This window comes from Betta splendens, chromosome 14 (assembly GCF_900634795.4).
Source record: "Betta splendens chromosome 14, fBetSpl5.4, whole genome shotgun sequence".
NCBI classification, from domain to species: domain Eukaryota; kingdom Metazoa; phylum Chordata; class Actinopteri; order Anabantiformes; family Osphronemidae; genus Betta; species Betta splendens.
This window is the reverse complement of record NC_040894.2, coordinates 12503984-12521397: the sequence shown is the minus strand read 5'-3', so window position 1 is coordinate 12521397 and position 17414 is coordinate 12503984. Positions and strand designations below refer to the sequence as shown.

Here is a 17414-nt window from a genome sequence, read left to right as displayed (position 1 = left end):
CTGGCCCAGTCTTGTCTGTCTCTAAGCCATCACAGTAAGTTATAAACACTTCCTGACTTTTGTTGTCACAAGAGTCGACCACACATGGTTTTCACAGGCTCGTTTATATTACACACAGTGCTCTCAGACAAAACAAATGAAATATGACTAACGCTGATGTAACGTTAGCTAACGTTAGCTACAGCATGGCTTGTTGAATATGATAAACCGCCACGCAGTGAGTAACCTTGACAAATCAGATCCTTTCATGCATATATTTCCATAGTAAGACTTGACATATTTTCTCATGTTGCACAGTACTAAAAGTGACCTCCACTGTTCCAGATTGTGGTTATACACGGTTCCATTAATATAATTGCACAGTATAGAAACACTGAACAGGACTGTCAGTTGTGTAGAATATGGGGACTTGTAAATATTGAGCAGACTGTCCTTTTTAATCTCGCTGAGGATGTGGGAATTTACTAGGAGTACTTGAAGGCAGCACTGTTTTTCCATCTTTTTAAAACTTTTCATTATACAATCACACAAACATATTACAAATAGAAACTCATCAGTGAACAGAAAGAAGAAATAGAACGACGGCTGCATTTGAGCGATACTGTAAAAATAACCACGTCACATATGACTCCCATATGACACAAATTGCTCAATTAGCACCTTTTAAGCTTCGTCAGTATAGAAAAGCACCACCTTTACCTTCCATTTTACCTTAACAACAGATTAAAAATTCAGCAAAACATCCATGTCATCTTAGCCTTATAGACAAATGGCAACGGTCGTAGTAAACTTCAAATTGACGCAGCGAACGCACCGCCGCCTACTCCCTCCCTCCCTCCCTTGTTTTATCGCGATAGCAACAGTCGGGCTACGGAGCTAACGCTGAGCAACATGGCGGAAGGTATGAGATAGATTTTTTACTATGTGATACGCTCCTTCGTATACTTGTGTATTTGTATTGCTGCTGGGTCGAGTCAGCTCGTGTCTGGCTGGATAACAACGTGAGCGCTGTTTCCAGCTGAGCATAGACAGCAGTGCTACACCCTTCCTCTTGTCACCCTGAGCTGTCGTTAGCGCGTTAATGTTGCTAGCTGAATTTAATAGCTTTTCTAGCTGAACCGGGCTCCTGATATTAGTGGGTTGGACTGAGGGTATCATGGTTGTGCTTGCAATATTAACAGTCTGCTACGTGAGAAAATGCAATATCATAAGTTGTAGATTTGATCAAATAATGCTGTTCATGTAAGGCTGGATAACATCGTCATGGGTTGCATCAAATGAAAACAGTAATTAGGTGACAAGCTATAATTTCGCAGTCGTAAACGCTAACACTCCGTTTACTGAACACGTTTATAACAATACTTGATGATCAGTCTCGTTAAAAGCGTGAATACGGGATAGGACTCAATGCAATGTAAGGATAAGAGTCAGGTATGATTTGCACCACCTGGCTGAAGTGCCATGACCAAGGGCACCATCTATATTTGGCATGGGCATAAGGGGATGTCTGCTGGGCGCACCTCTTCGAGAGAAATCTCCTTACTAACTCTGATCTGTAGTTGAACCGGGAGTTTCACTGAGCAGAACAAATATTTGTTTTGGACTTCACTGATCGTCTAATACTTAATTTAAAATGAAAAAGATGCGAAGATCTGTGTATTGTATTGCAGACATTGTTTTCTAATTAGCACAGTTTGCTACCATATGTTTATGGTTTACTTACAGTATCAGGGCTCAGCTTGTGATACTGTTATGTTGCGTTTGACTTTTGGGAAATTTCCAAACCTTGAGATAAATGGGGGATTACAACTTTGCTAATAACACCTGATGCATTCTGCAACTAATTTAGGTTAGAAAATTCCAGGGCAGTTGGTCCCAAGATGCTGGTCCAGCATATTAGGGTTCTTGTCTTGAGCTGATCATGTGGTTTTCAGACACACCCTTTCTGTTCCTCATGACCAGTATCTTTGCAGCTAACGGTTTATGAGAGTGGACAGGGAAACGTGCCATATCAGCATTTTCTCTTCACTAAAACTTTACTGCTTGGAAGGAAGGAAGTGGGCCTCAGTGAAACTCTGTGGAATGAGACATGAATTACTGACATAACGCAGAGTCAAAAGCTGCCGAAACAAAGCAAATGCTCATTAGATTCTGATATTGTACTCTGGTTTTTAAATCTACTGGTAAAATCTACTGTGTGTGTGTAACTTGGAGAACTTGAGAGAAATGCTTTAAGAAATAGGCCCTTTTATTAATCTAACGAAACCAAGCCTGTGGCACCTTATTGCTTTATTCAATGGCTCATTGCATCTTGTTTTGGCTCGCGTGTGTCTCCTTTTATGTGGTACAGAGGAGGTGGCCAAGCTGCAGAAGCACCTGACCCTGCTAAGGCAGGAGTATGTGAAGATGCAGCAGAAGCTGGCCGACACAGAGAGGCGCTGTGCCGTGCTGGCTGCTCAGGTGTCTGGTCAGGGTTCCACCAGCTCCACAGCCCCAGACACTTTCATCAGCCGTCTGCTGGACATCGTGGCGGACCTTTATCAGCAGGAACAGTACAGGTGATGCTGGATTTGGGAATGCAAATTCCTTCATAGTGTTCTTTATTTATAACTCCTAAAAAGGTTTTACAACTGTGTGTGATGGTGATATAGACCATCTTTGTTGCTACATTATTGTAAGCAAGAGCAGGCACATTAACAGCATGTGTTTAGTGTTTTTCTTCACAGCTGAGTGTTGCTTGCATCATTGAACACCTAGAATGTTTGTGGTATACACTTGGTTTCTAAACCATGAATATTTTGCCTCTGCAGTGATCTAAAGGTGAAAGTTGCAGGGAAGAATGTATGTGCCCATAAATTTGTGCTGGCTGCTCGCAGTGATGTCTGGAGTCTGGCTAACTTGGCCTCCACTTCTGAACTGGACCTATCTGGTGAGCACACCTGGTGGTACATCATGCCCTGTCACTCCACTTACTTTGATTAGTAAAGATTAACTGAAGCTTTATTTGATTATAATTTCAAAATAAAGTATAAATTCATGTTATTGTGCAAATTGCCTAAATGATTGTGTGATTGTTGAAGTCAAATTTTAAATTGACTTTATAAATGATTGCTCTGTAAATAGCAGATTTTTATGACTATTCACAGATTGCAAACCTGAGGTTGCTATGGCGATGTTGCGCTGGGTATACACTGATGAGTTGGAACTCAGTGAGGATGATGCCTTTCTTATTGAATTGATGAAGCTAGCCAACCGCTTCCAGCTTCAGCTTCTCAGAGAAAGGTCAGCACCAGTTTGCTGCCTTTTAATTTGCAGGCTGCATCTTAATTGTTTTAGGTTATTGCAGTGATGTTCCATAATCTTTTAATAGAGCATGTTTCTTAATGGGCTCAATATGTCTATGTCTACTGAGACAGGTGTGAAAAAGGTGTGATGTCCTCAGTAAATGTCAGAAACTGCATTCGCTTTTACCAGACAGCAGAGGAACTAAATGCTGCCACCCTCATGAACTACTGTGGGGAGATCATAGCCAGTCACTGGGTGAGTATTTTTCAGTAGTTGTACAATGTTTATTATTATGATTTTTTTATATGACATTTTTTCATAAGCCATTTCTAATATTTTGGTGTTTTAATGTGACTGATTGTTATTGTTCAGGATGATCTGAGGAAAGAAGATTTCAGTACCATGAGTGCCCAACTGCTCTACAAGATGATCAAATCTAAAACGGAGTATCCTCTACACAAAGCCATTAAAGTAGAACGGGAAGACGTGGTTTTTCTCTATCTTATAGAGATGGACTCACAGGTCAGTGGCCCACCCTGATTTATTAGACCAGCTCTATTTTTTTTCATTTTCAGTGTGTTAACTTTGTTGTGATATTGTGTTTTTGTTGTTATCAACTGTTGCTGTTCAGCTGCCTGCCAAGCTAAATGAACTGGACAACAATGGGGACCTGGCACTAGACCTGGCGCTCTCACGTAAACTAGAAAGTATTGCCACTACACTGGTTAACAACAAAGCAGATGTGGATATGGTGGACCAGAGTGGTTGGAGCCTCTTGCACAAAGCCATCCAAAGAGGTATTCAGTCACTAAATAAAGAAACAACAAAGAAATCAGTTACTACTCCTCTGCTGACGTGACGTAGAACCCAGACTCCAGTAAATGTATCCTATACATAAGTTTTAATGCTTTGGCACATATAGGCCAATCCAGCCATCAACCAATTAAAAACTAGTTAAAACAGGAAAGCAGAATTTCTTGACCGCTAATCTTCTTTTTTCTAGCATGCTGCCTAGTCATCGCTTACTTTGTTTTTGCTGAACAGTCACGTGGGAGACGTGATCGGGAAGTAACACAACGTGCGTCTTTTCTTTCTTGCAGGTGATGAATTTGCCTCCGTCTTTCTGATTCGCCACTCTGCTCAGGTGAATGCAGCCACCGTAGGGGCAGTGGAAACCCCACTTCACTTGGTTTGTTCTTTCAGTCCCAAGAAGCACTCTGTGGAAGTCATGAGCAGCATGGCACGGATAGCTGAAGCTCTGCTCAAGACAGGAGCCAACCCTAACATGCAGAACAGCAAGGGCAGGTACTGTCCATCATTAGGCTCTGTGAACATTTAACATTTTGCAGTTCATAAATAATGTAGTACTTCACTAATATATTGTTTCTTTGTTAGAACCCCATTGCATGAAGCTGTGTCATCGGGGAATGAGCCAGTGTTCAGCCAACTTCTCAAGTGCAAACAGTGAGTTACATTCTTTTTGATTTTAATATACAAACTTATTATTAAAAAAAAACTGTTTGGAACCTCAAGTACATGTCTTGGCCATTGTTTCACTATGAAGATGAGCCCTCTAAGAAGTGCATTTTGTTAGGCTTGACCTGGAACTCAAGGACCATGAGGGCAGCACAGCTCTGTGGTTGGCTCTGCAGTATATCACGGTGTCTTCAGACCCCTCAGTGAACCCATTTGAGGACGATGTACCTGTAGAGAATGGCACTTCCTTTGACGAGAACAGCTTTGCAGCACAGCTTATCCAGAGAGGAAGCAACCCCGATGCACCTGACACTAGCACAGGTGCTTTAAGAAAAGCTCCAGATGCAATCATTTCTTTCTAGCTGCAATGGTTCTTTATACGCGTAACACATTCTTGTCTTTGTCATTTCATCGTCTGTAGAAAACTGCCTCATGCAGAGAGCAGCTGGGGCAGGCAATGAGGCAGCGGCACTTTTCCTAGCCACTCATGGAGCAAAGGTCAATAATGTGAACAAACTGGTGAGTATGAACCTTAGGCCACAAACAAGCCAAACATTTACTTAGTGTGTGCATTTTGAAAATAACTATTTTATTTAGTTTGTTCATATGATGCAACACACTTGTGAAACCACATCAAAAACCATAAGGTCTATTCATTAGTTGATGTTAAAAATACGAAGCTGAAGTCTTATTCATAAATGTTTAGATTAATAGAATAGATAAGCTATTGTATTGCTTAAAATCACTGCATCAATCCCTTAATCTTCTCTCAGGGTGAGAGCCCGCTTCATACCGCATGTCGCTGTGGCCTGGCGAACCTGACTGCCGAGCTGCTCCAGCAGGGGGCCAATCCCAACCTCCAGACCCAGAAGGCTCTGCCAGACGATGCCCACGGTGTGGCCATGCAGACCCCACTTCACATGGCCATTGCTTATAATCACCCAGATGTGGTCTCTGTTATTCTCGAACAAAAAGGTCAGTATATATTCTGATGATGTCATACTAATCACCTGCAGCTCCATTGCAGACCACTTGGAGTGAATCCCCACTTATTCCTTCTGTTCTACTATCTATATTCCATTCTGCAGCCAATGCACTTCATGCAACCAACAACTTCCAGATCATTCCAGACTTCAGTCTTAAAGATTCCATCGACCAGACGGTGCTGGGCTTGGCCCTTTGGACAGGTACCCATCCTTATTACTTCTAGTAAAGGTATGGAGAGAATAACCTTGGTAAAGGTTTACATATTGATCTTATATGTTCATGTCACTGTAGGTATGCACACTATAGCGGCTCAGCTGCTTGGCTCAGGGGCTTCTATAAATGACACTATGTCCAATGGACAAACTCTGCTTCACATGGCCATCCAAAGACAGGACAGCAAGAGTGCTCTCTTCCTTCTGGAGCATCAAGCGGACATCAATGTTAGGTAACACATGTGACTGAAACAACAACAAAAGCTTTGACCTAAACTACAGCCCTAGAACCTTACCTGTCCTGTACTTTTGCTCTGCTACCAGGACTCAGGAGGGACAAACAGCACTACAGTTGGCCATTAGCAACCAGCTGCCACTGGTGGTGGATGCTATTTGCACACGAGGAGCTGACATGTCTGTGATAGATGATAAAGGTGACCCTCCTTTGTGGCTGGCTCTTGAGAATGGCCTGGAAGATATTGCGTCCACATTGGTGAGACAAAAGTTTCCAAAACATTTATCATTTTTTAGCTTCTCTATGGCATATTGGCGGTTAACTAAAGCTTTTGGTAACAAGTGGTATAAATTGGATCTTAAAAGGCATTTTATTTAAGAATACTTAAACATCTACTATATGTATAGACACACTGCACTAAAGTATTGTTTTAGGGAATATGTATACTTTAGATATTGCTGTCTAGGAAACAAAACCTTCTGACACGTACACTTTCATTGTCCCAACAGGTTCGCCACGGCTGTGATGCAACTTGTTGGAGCACAGGGCCCTCTGGCTGCCAGCAGACCCTCCTGCACAGAGCTGTCGATGAGAATAATGAGATCTCTGCTTGCTTCCTAATCCGCAGGTCTGATCAGGAATTTGATGATATGAAATGTAATGCTAGGTTTTTAAACAAAGTGATTATAAAAACATAATCTGATCAGGCTATATTTGAGATAGATGCGCTTTGGTCAGTATAGCTAGTTGCCTTAACGCACTGTTTCTGTCATAGTGGGTGTGACGTGAATAGCTCCAGGCAGCCAGGTCCCAATGGGGAAGGAGACGAGGAAGCCAGAGACGGACAAACACCCCTCCACCTAGCAAGCAGCTGGGGGTTGGAGGAGGTAGTGCAGTGCCTTCTAGAGTTTGGAGCAAACGTTAATGCGCAGGTCAGTCCTGTCACATCAGAGGGTTAATTTCTGTCTTCCAGTATTTTCTCTTTATCTGGGTCCACAGTATCCAACTAGTGAGAGTGACTTGTATTTGTATTTTTTTTCTTGTCAGGATGCGGAGGGCAGAGCTCCCATTCATGCTGCCATTAGCAGCCAGCACAATGTCATCATACAGCTCCTCATTTCCCATCCAGACATACGTCTTAACATTCGTGACCGTCAAGGAATGACACCATTTGCTTGTGCCATGACACACAAGAACAACAAGGCAGCGGAGGCGATCCTCAAAAGGGAGCCAGGTGCTGCTGAACAGGTAGCAGTCACGTAATTTCAGCAGTGTGTCTTCATATGCTGTGTCTTGTACACCCGTTGCAGTATTAATTTCTCCTGACCCCACACTTTTGTTTCTGCTAAGGTGGATAACAAGGGGCGGAATTTCCTCCATGTGGCTGTACAAAATTCAGACATTGAAAGCGTCCTGTTTCTCATCAGTGTCCAAGCTAATGTCAACTCAAGAGTTCAGGATACAGCCAAACTCACCCCTCTCCACTTGGCTGTTCAGGCTGGGTCTGAGATCATTGTCCGCAACCTGGTTGGTACACTGTCTACCGTACACTTACTATTCACACCAGTTCAGGTCTTCATAACCTTGTGTAGTCTGTATGTTGACATGTTTCTTCTTTTTTTTTATCTTTGCTTCCAGCTGCTTGCTGGAGCCAAACTAAATGAAGTGACTAAACATAGGCAGACAGCACTGCATTTGGCTGCCCAGCAGGACATGGCCACTATTTGTTCTGTCTTAATAGAGAATGGAGTCGACTTTGCTGCTGAGGATGAGAATGGCAATAATGGTACATTTTACATTTTTAAAAGTTATACTTTATACACTATGTTTCCGTTCATGTTTTAACATCTCATCCATCTTAGAAACAGAACATCATTAACTAGATCACCTCCCTAGGACCCATAATCAGAGAATTAAGCTATACTTGAGTTTGGTTAAGGGTTTTTCAGATATACTGAAAAGAATATACTGTATCTTTTTTTAACAATTCAATTCTAAGGACTCATTTATCACCACGGTTCAGTGAATACAAAAAGCTGACTCACACTTTGTTGAGGAACTTAATGAAATGTTAGCATCAGTCATCCATTAATCAAATGAACACAATCTCTAGACTTAACAGTTTTAACCACCTTTGGTTCAGGTAACAGCTGTAATGTTGGCCAGTCTTTAATACGGTATATTTTGTTCACAACATTGAGAAGCATTTTCAGTAGAATGGTAAATATAACGCCAGGAGATATTCCTAATAATTATGGTCAGCTTCAGTAATTCCAGTTACTTGTAAATAATATTGTATTGTCCCTGTTTTTGCTGCTGTCTCACCAGCTCTTCATCTAGCTGTGATGCAGGGCCGCCTTAACAATGTCAGGACACTTCTGACAGAGTCCAACATTGATGCTGAGGCCTTCAATCTCAGGTGCACCTAGTCTCCTTTTATAGCGGCTATATTGAAGATCTAATAAATGAAAAACAATCTTTCTTACAGACATTGTCATGTTACAATGCTACAGATACAATGTGCTGTAAACTCCATGGGAGTATAAAAATGATTAAAGCCAAGGAAATAAATCTGTCTACAATAAGTATACAAAAGCAGATCATACATTGTTTAACTGTGGTGTCAACTTGCCTGTCTCCTCCTAGGGGTCAGTCCCCAATGCATGTCCTCGGCCAATATGGGAAAGAGAACGCTGCCGCCATCTTTGAGTTGTTCCTGGAGTGTATGCCTGAATACCCTCTGGACAAACCCGACAACGAAGGGAACACAGGTAGTGGAGCTTACTTAAATACCACTTAACAACATGCATGCAACATCATACAAAATGTAGGTTCACGATAGACTGACTGGAAGCTGTGCTGTTGCTTTCTTGCAGTTCTACTTCTGGCATACATGAAAGGAAATGCAAACCTGTGTCGGGCCATTGTGAGGGCGGGGGCTCGACTGGGCGTCACAAATATTCAGGGCATCAACATTTTTAATTACCAAGTTGCAACCAAACAGTTGCTCTTCCGCCTTCTAGGTACATTTAAGCCTTGTGTATAGAGCATACTGTTATTTACTGTTATAATCCAACTAACTAACTTTTTCCCTGCATGTAGATATGCTGTCCAAAGAACCTCCATGGTGTGATGGCTCCAACTGCTATGAATGTACTGCCAAGTTTGGCGTAACAACACGGAAACATCACTGGTTAGTAATATGACTTTTCTTGTGTTTTATGTTTAAACAATGAGTTATATTTTCTTAGTTAACCTATGTTGGAATTTCATTTTAACGTGTAATTGTGAATGTTTTCCTCCTGCCAACTCCAGCCGCCACTGTGGGCGCCTGTTGTGCCACAAGTGCTCTATAAAGGAAATGCCCATCATCAAGTTCGACTTGAACAAGCCGGTGAGGGTGTGTGACATCTGCTTTGATGTACTGACTCTGGGTGGGGTATCGTAATGGCGTGACCTGAATATCCTCCAACCTCTGACACTGGCCGTGTCAGGCCCAACAGGCACAGTCATTCAGACACACCAGGAGAGGAGGCGTCAGTAGCAGGACATACTAACCCAGAGATTCCCAGACTTTTATGGGCTATCGCCTTTATATTATTTGAGTCTGTAGGAAAAAAAACATTTCAAAAAGAAGCATTGTCTTTTTTGTTTCTGTTTCGATCAAACTCTCTTAAAGCAGCTCTCCAGCTCAGTGGAAGCTGGACTGAGGTTGTTAATTGATTTTTCAAGTTCTTTGTACTGATCAGCTCCTGTTATTACAAGCAAGAATCTGCTGTGCACAAACAATTCAATTCACTGATAAATACTTAACAATCCAATCAGAAGGGGATTTCCTGTTTTCACTGTTGGTATACGTTGCCATCAGCAGCCTTCATGCTATGTGACCTGCCCAAAGACAATAGGTAATTGCTCCAAAAAGATTATATACATCCATATAAGAGCTGAGGCTGCTGCCCACCAGAAAATGCCTCTAGATCACTACAAGTACAGAACGATGAGTTCTCTGTAATCTTGCACTATTCTGTTTCCCCAAATCTGTACTCACTGAAGACTAACTTCAAATGATACAATCTATTTCTTTAGACTAAGTATAACTAAGCACTGACCGTTTACTTAAATTTAGAGATTGAAAATGACACAAGTGGGTTTTATGACGTATATTCGTTTTGCTGCACACTATCATTTTGAATTCCCATTTCATTGGAAATGCATAGTGATTTGGGATATACCAGTAAGAGAACAAACTTCTATCAGTAGTTTCAGTCCTCCAAAATGCCCATGATTTCTTTTGCTGCCTTTATGTATGATGGCCATGAATTATGATCATGAATACAAATGATTACATTCCATTAGTGAGCTGCCAGGAGGTCCCTAAACGAAGTCACGATCATAGTCCGAACAATGTTGCCTCAAGTCAAAAGGTCAAACTGACCCTTCACATTGAACACTTTTTGTTTTTCAAACCTAATGGGTGCACTTTATCAAGACACATGACATTTCTGATCATTGGGGAGAATGTGGAGTAGAGGGTTGGCCAAGTGGTGAGGCCTCTAAGTATTATTAAATTGTACAGATAAATGTGTGATATTTTTGACCACTACAACTGTTTTGTACTTTAATGCAGTTTGTGCTTGTCATTGTGACAAACCTAAATCTTGCCTCTGTTAATCTTTTATGCACATTGTTTAATCTTTTATGCACATTGTATTGTATCTGTATGCTCAGATATCTAGCCTGTCTCCTCCTGGTGTATCCTTTTAGAGAAAAAGGAGGACAACTTTACATAAAGGTCATTAAAAACAGTGGCACTGAGATTTCTTCATTTTAAATCTTTATTAAAAATAAGTTCTATAGCGTATTTTATTAACAGTGAAATAAAAGTAGTATCCAAAAGTTTGTGTTTATGAATAGCAGCTCACATCTTGGTCCTTTCTCTGGATTGGACGAGAGGTCAGTCCTGTTTCACTGAGCATGAATCAGCATGTGGAGGGCAGCCTTCGTACTTTAGCAGGTTGGGGTTGTCCTCTGCTGCTGCTGGGTCTTCAACACAGACACAACGAACACTAGTGGATCCTGGAGAGAAGCGCTTCCGTGGGACCCCTGTCCAGTCTCTTACCACTCCACCGCTGGGAGGAAGAAAAAATAAATTAATTCCAGAGGCACAGCATTGTTTTATTATCTGTAGATTCACCTACTGCCGGGTGACAAAGGATAGATCGGTTCTCACGCAACACACAATCGCTTTATTATTAGACTAATCTATTTTGACTTGTGGCTTTCAGAACGGTCTGTTTATTGTATAGTATCATCATGAAAGAAAGATGGACACAGAAATAGAATGTTGGACAAAAACAATAATGTGGGTGGGTTCATGTCATTGTGTGATTATTAGTGGGAGAGCTGAACAGCTCTCACACTATTGATATCTTCGGTCTTTATTATTAGTGGGAGAGCTGAACAGCTCTCACACTATTGATATCTTCGGTCTTTATTAGTGGGAGAGCTGAACAGCTCTCACACTATTGATATCTTCTGTCTTTATTATTAGTGGGAGAGCTGAACAGCTCTCACACTATTGAGATCTTCGCTCTTTATTAGTGGGAGAGCTGAACAGCTCTCACACTATTGAGATCTTCGCTCTTTATCACAGTGAATGCTGCAAAGCATTCACTGTATTGTTTTTCTAAGCTTTATCACAGTGAATGCTGCAAAGCATTCACTGTATTGTTTTTCTAAGCTTTATCACAGTGAATGCTGCAAAGCATTCACTGTATTGTTTTTCTAAGCTTTATTAGTGGGAGAGCTGAACAGCTCTCACACTATTGTTATCTTCGGTCTTTATCACAGTGAATGCTGCAAAGCATTCACTGTATTGTTTTTCTAAGCTTTATTATTATTATTATTAGTGTGAGAGCTGAACAGCTCTCACACTATTGTTATCTTCGGTCTTTATTATTCAGAACGCTTTCAGAACGGTCTGTTTATTGTATAGTATCATCATGAAAGAAAGATGGACACAGAAATAGAATGTTGGACAAAAACAATAATGTGGGTGGGTTCATGTCATTGTGTGATTATTAGTGGGAGAGCTGAACAGCTCTCACACTATTGATATCTTCGGTCTTTATTATTAGTGGGAGAGCTGAACAGCTCTCACACTATTGATATCTTCGGTCTTTATTAGTGGGAGAGCTGAACAGCTCTCACACTATTGATATCTTCTGTCTTTATTATTAGTGGGAGAGCTGAACAGCTCTCACACTATTGAGATCTTCGCTCTTTATTAGTGGGAGAGCTGAACAGCTCTCACACTATTGAGATCTTCGCTCTTTATCACAGTGAATGCTGCAAAGCATTCACTGTATTGTTTTTCTAAGCTTTATCACAGTGAATGCTGCAAAGCATTCACTGTATTGTTTTTCTAAGCTTTATCACAGTGAATGCTGCAAAGCATTCACTGTATTGTTTTTCTAAGCTTTATTAGTGGGAGAGCTGAACAGCTCTCACACTATTGTTATCTTCGGTCTTTATCACAGTGAATGCTGCAAAGCATTCACTGTATTGTTTTTCTAAGCTTTATTATTATTATTATTAGTGTGAGAGCTGAACAGCTCTCACACTATTGTTATCTTCGGTCTTTATTATTCAGAACGCTTTCAGAACGGTCTGTTTATTGTATAGTATCATCATGAAAGAAAGATGGACACAGAAATAGAATGTTGGACAAAAACAATAATGTGGGTGGGTTCATGTCATTGTGTGATTATTAGTGGGAGAGCTGAACAGCTCTCACACTATTGATATCTTCGGTCTTTATTATTAGTGGGAGAGCTGAACAGCTCTCACACTATTGATATCTTCGGTCTTTATTAGTGGGAGAGCTGAACAGCTCTCACACTATTGATATCTTCTGTCTTTATTATTAGTGGGAGAGCTGAACAGCTCTCACACTATTGAGATCTTCGCTCTTTATTAGTGGGAGAGCTGAACAGCTCTCACACTATTGAGATCTTCGCTCTTTATCACAGTGAATGCTGCAAAGCATTCACTGTATTGTTTTTCTAAGCTTTATCACAGTGAATGCTGCAAAGCATTCACTGTATTGTTTTTCTAAGCTTTATCACAGTGAATGCTGCAAAGCATTCACTGTATTGTTTTTCTAAGCTTTATTAGTGGGAGAGCTGAACAGCTCTCACACTATTGTTATCTTCGGTCTTTATCACAGTGAATGCTGCAAAGCATTCACTGTATTGTTTTTCTAAGCTTTATTATTATTATTATTAGTGTGAGAGCTGAACAGCTCTCACACTATTGTTATCTTCGGTCTTTATTATTATTTTTCTTCTACTTATTCCGCCCTTTTTTTGATTGCTATCTACTTTTTAACGCTTCATCGTAGAATCGTCGTTCAACTTTCTAAACGTGTGTCATCTTTAGGAGATGTGGGCTATTACTTTTTATGTTTTCAGCTTTTCAACTTTTAACGTTATTCAACTTTTTTCATCGTTTTTTTATAATGGTCGTCTATGGGAATCATCGTTAAACTTTTTGTCAACTTCCCTCTTTTCATCAGCGTCTATCATCGTCATACTTTGGCGTAGAAACGTCATTTCAACTTCAAAAGCGTCCATCATCGCTCAACTTTCTCCTCGTAAATTAGCGTTGTCGTATCTTCTATACTTTTCGACTAGTGAGCGTTTAAATATGGTGTGGTTTTTGTTAATTTTTCAGCTTTTCCATTAGTGTGTATTGGGTCATTTAGAGTGCGTGATGTCACAGCCAGAGTGCGAGGGTGCGCTTTTTAAAGACAGAACTTCGGTCTTTAACTCGTCGCTACAGCCACAATTTCTACTCTATGAACGTAATTATTTCACTAAATCGTAGTCATACTTGTCTTCTTTCTAATGATGTGTCTGGCTATACCCTCAGACCTATACTTTAGTCGCTATCAACCTCAAAGCGCAGAGAGATCCTGAAATTCTCCCATAGACTCTAATGATAATTTTTGGCAGACGTCTGGGGAGAAAAACAGAGGAGACATATTTTGAAATTGCCACTGTGGCTACAAGCTTTTATCCTCAAACATAAAATTCACACCATTTGCTCATTGAAGCCTTGGGACTCGTAAAATGAAATAATTTTTGTGATACTATCATGGTTTAGCTGGAACAAGCCTGTTTATACAGGGTGAAACTCTGCTTTTACAGAGCAGAGTGAGCCTGATTTTCCCGCCTTTTGTCTCCATGGCGACGGCGCAGCTGCAGATTTCACTGACAGGTCAAACTGCTGATGCTCAGTGTAGACAGCAGTTCCATGCTTATTACTGATTACTCAACTACACTATTGGATTGTGTAGTAATTAAGCACACACTTCCTCTAAATCCTTTCAAAATAAAAGCACCAAGCCAAATAATTAGCTCTAATAGCAATATTTCAACTTTTAGATGGGTAATTATGGCTATTTAAACATAGATTAACAGTTTAGTAATTACCCACACGTGCTTCCTCTACATCCTTTCAAAATAAAAGCACCAATGCCAATTATTAGCTTTAACTGCACTGTTTTTGCCTTTGAATGGGTAATTATGATTATTTAAAGACTAATTGACAGTTACGCTATTACCCCCACACATTTCCTCTAAATCCTTTCAAAATAAAAGCACCAATTACAATTTATTACCTCTAATGGCAAGATTGATTAGAAAGTTTGTGGTTCTGAATACTTACCAATCGTTAATGAGACTACTTTAGAGTTCAGTAAATAGCCACTCAAACTTAAATAGGGTGCTTTTATTCTGAAAGGGCTAAATCTAAATCGTTTGCTTTAATAGGGCTATTCTTGCTATTGAATGATAAATTATGACTATCTAACGACTATTTTATAGTTTAGTAATTGCCCACACACAACCTCTAAATCCTTTCAAAATAAAAGCACCAATGTAATTCATTACCTTAAATGGCAAGATTTTTGTTTCTGACTGGTAAATGTCTACTACTTATTAAACGATTACACAGTTAGGTAATGCTTTACAAATAGTTTCTTCAAATCAAAAAGCTAGTCAGCTTATTTATGATTGTCAACAATGCACCTTGGTCAACTTTTTAATCTTTGACATCTTTTCAGCTCGGTCAAATTATGATTTTTTTTAAATCACCATCTTTTGTCATCGTTTTATTCTTTGTGAACGTTTTCTCGTTTTCATCTTTTTGCCATAGTCAACTTTTGGACGCAGTCAACTTTTTGACGTCAGCAGCTTAATCAGCGTTTGGCATCGTTGCGGCAGCAGATCAGCTCTCCCACGTAATTTCTCGAGAAATTACTTTTTCTAGTTTTTTTTAGTAAGCAAATTGTGAAATTGTCAAGAAGCCAAGGTGTGCCCGGTGAGCGACACCCATTGCATTTCATATGGTCAACCGGTAAGAAAAATGCAGACAAGTGGTGCACGAAAGGTACCGCATGTCAGATATATAACCACGACCACATATGTATCACCTGTTGTTACCATCACTTATAGTTTCTCACTTATTCAACCATCCGAGCACGTTGACTGGTGTTAGAGACATGTACTGAACTTGCCCATTGACGGTTTCACTGACCAGATACTATCCTTGAGTCTTGCACATTTCATATATAAAAGGATTTGACCACCCACCCAACAACATTTTCCATATTTGCCCATGTGTTAGTTTTTGTTGAACACCTATTTAAATATTTTGAATTCTGTACTTTTAACAGATCATGATGAAGACTAGAAGCCAAAAAACATGATAATCTGTAAATTGTGTTGGATATTTGATTTTTTCCTAATATTTGATTAGGTCTGAACTGTTTCCACACCTCTTCGTGGAGCACCAGACTCTTCCTCCCCTGGCAGCACTCCACTCCGAGTTACATTGTGGGAAGCGCAGCATCTCCGCATCGGACTGGGACTTCATCCGCTCACCTTCTGCTCGTGATGCTTCTACCTGTAACAGAGCCGGTGTGGGCTGCCCGGTCTCACTGTAGAACCGTCCTGTTACAAATCCTGGTGATCAACAACAAAGCCAAATGTGCACAACATAAAACAAATTTAAATAGACTTTTGATGATCAGGTAAATGTAGTAGTTTTGTGATCAGTCCAGTCTACGGGCTCAAACTGGAACTCCGATGAAGCCACGGCAGAGCAAACATCACGCACCTACGAACTGGTAGTGGCTCTCGTAAAACGCGAGCCAGTCGTAAAGGGCCAAAACCTGCAGCGGGGACAGACTGGACACATCATCTGTCAGGCCGCCTTCTGTGAAGTCGCCAGTTACGAAAGACAGGGAGGCATCTTTTCCTGCAATTATTTTTTTGAGATAATGAGACTGAAACAGTGTTCGCACCACAGCAGACAGTGGTCAACGTCACAGTGGAATCACCTGCCATTGACCGATAGGCGCCAGCAGGTCCATAGTGCTTGTGTCCCTTGTGTACGTCAAAAACACGGCCCAGTATGGCCAGGTACAGCCCGCTGCTTCCGTCCTCCCCGTCGTACTGGGACAGTTCACTCCGGCTCAGGAGCCGCGCAGGCGCCGGTCCGGTGCCGAACGTGACGGACCACTCGCGAGGGATGAGGCACACGGCCAACAGAACAGACACGAACGCCACCAACACACAGCCGAGCATGCTGCCTAGTCATCGCTTACTTTGTTATTGCCGAACAGTCACGTGGGAGACGTGATCGGGAAGTAACACAACGCGCGTGCGCACAGGCCGCCTCAGGTGGACGTACAGTGCGTACAGTACGTCCTGCGTAAATTCAAGACGAGCCCTTACTGTAAATATCAGCACATCTCCAATTTTCACGCAACTTATTATATTATTATATATACAATATTTATGATATTGACGTGAATTATTTTTTACTTACCAAATATATTTAATGCTTATCTTAAAATGGGCCTATAAACATTGAAAATGTGCAATAAAGTTTGTTGTTTGTATTCCTAACAATATTTAGACAGTAGACCAATGATACAAATTTAAATTTTTACATCCTGATTCGCATCAACCACAGCTACCCTGTAACACTACAAGTATATGCATTTTAGCCTCGTTAATATTTGAATAGGCAGGAGCTATTTCCATACCTAGTGAATCACCACAGGAGGACATCTCACAAGAGTAGCAGCTCAGTCTCAGACTCGGTCTTGATTTGCTTGTCCTCTTATAAATGTTTTCTATTACAAACCC

At 40.8% G+C, this 17414-nt stretch overlaps 2 protein-coding genes across 3 annotated transcripts; one reads left to right on the top strand and one right to left on the bottom strand.

The window, feature by feature from the left end:
- Nucleotides 1-78: 78 nt before the first annotated feature.
- On the top strand, nt 79-11003 carry ankfy1 (ankyrin repeat and FYVE domain containing 1). 2 transcript variants are annotated; one of them, XM_055514431.1, is made up of 25 exons: nt 79-217; nt 2351-2558; nt 2811-2929; nt 3147-3282; nt 3417-3540; nt 3658-3807; nt 3917-4082; nt 4386-4590; nt 4681-4749; nt 4880-5082; nt 5183-5280; nt 5535-5736; nt 5850-5948; nt 6040-6193; nt 6285-6453; nt 6705-6823; nt 6971-7127; nt 7243-7443; nt 7546-7722; nt 7834-7981; nt 8524-8614; nt 8842-8966; nt 9072-9218; nt 9298-9388; nt 9511-11003. In XM_055514431.1, the coding sequence occupies exons 2-25, from the start codon at nt 2407-2409 to the stop codon at nt 9641-9643; spliced, it is 3435 nt and encodes a 1144-aa protein (XP_055370406.1). In that variant the 5' UTR covers nt 79-217; nt 2351-2406; the 3' UTR covers nt 9644-11003. The 2 variants fall into 2 exon arrangements, with proteins under 2 accessions (XP_055370406.1, XP_029030619.1); XM_029174786.3 differs by lacking the exon at nt 79-217 and adding an exon at nt 753-901.
- A 9-nt stretch (nt 11004-11012) lies between these two features.
- LOC114870098 (neuferricin) lies at nt 11013-16902 on the bottom strand. The gene is made up of 4 exons (XM_029174795.3): nt 16601-16902; nt 16378-16518; nt 16037-16223; nt 11013-11324 (listed from the first exon to the last, which is right to left on the bottom strand). The coding sequence occupies exons 1-4, from the start codon at nt 16845-16847 to the stop codon at nt 11150-11152; spliced, it is 750 nt and encodes a 249-aa protein (XP_029030628.1). The 5' UTR covers nt 16848-16902; the 3' UTR covers nt 11013-11149.
- Between the last annotated feature and the right edge of the window lie 512 nt (nt 16903-17414).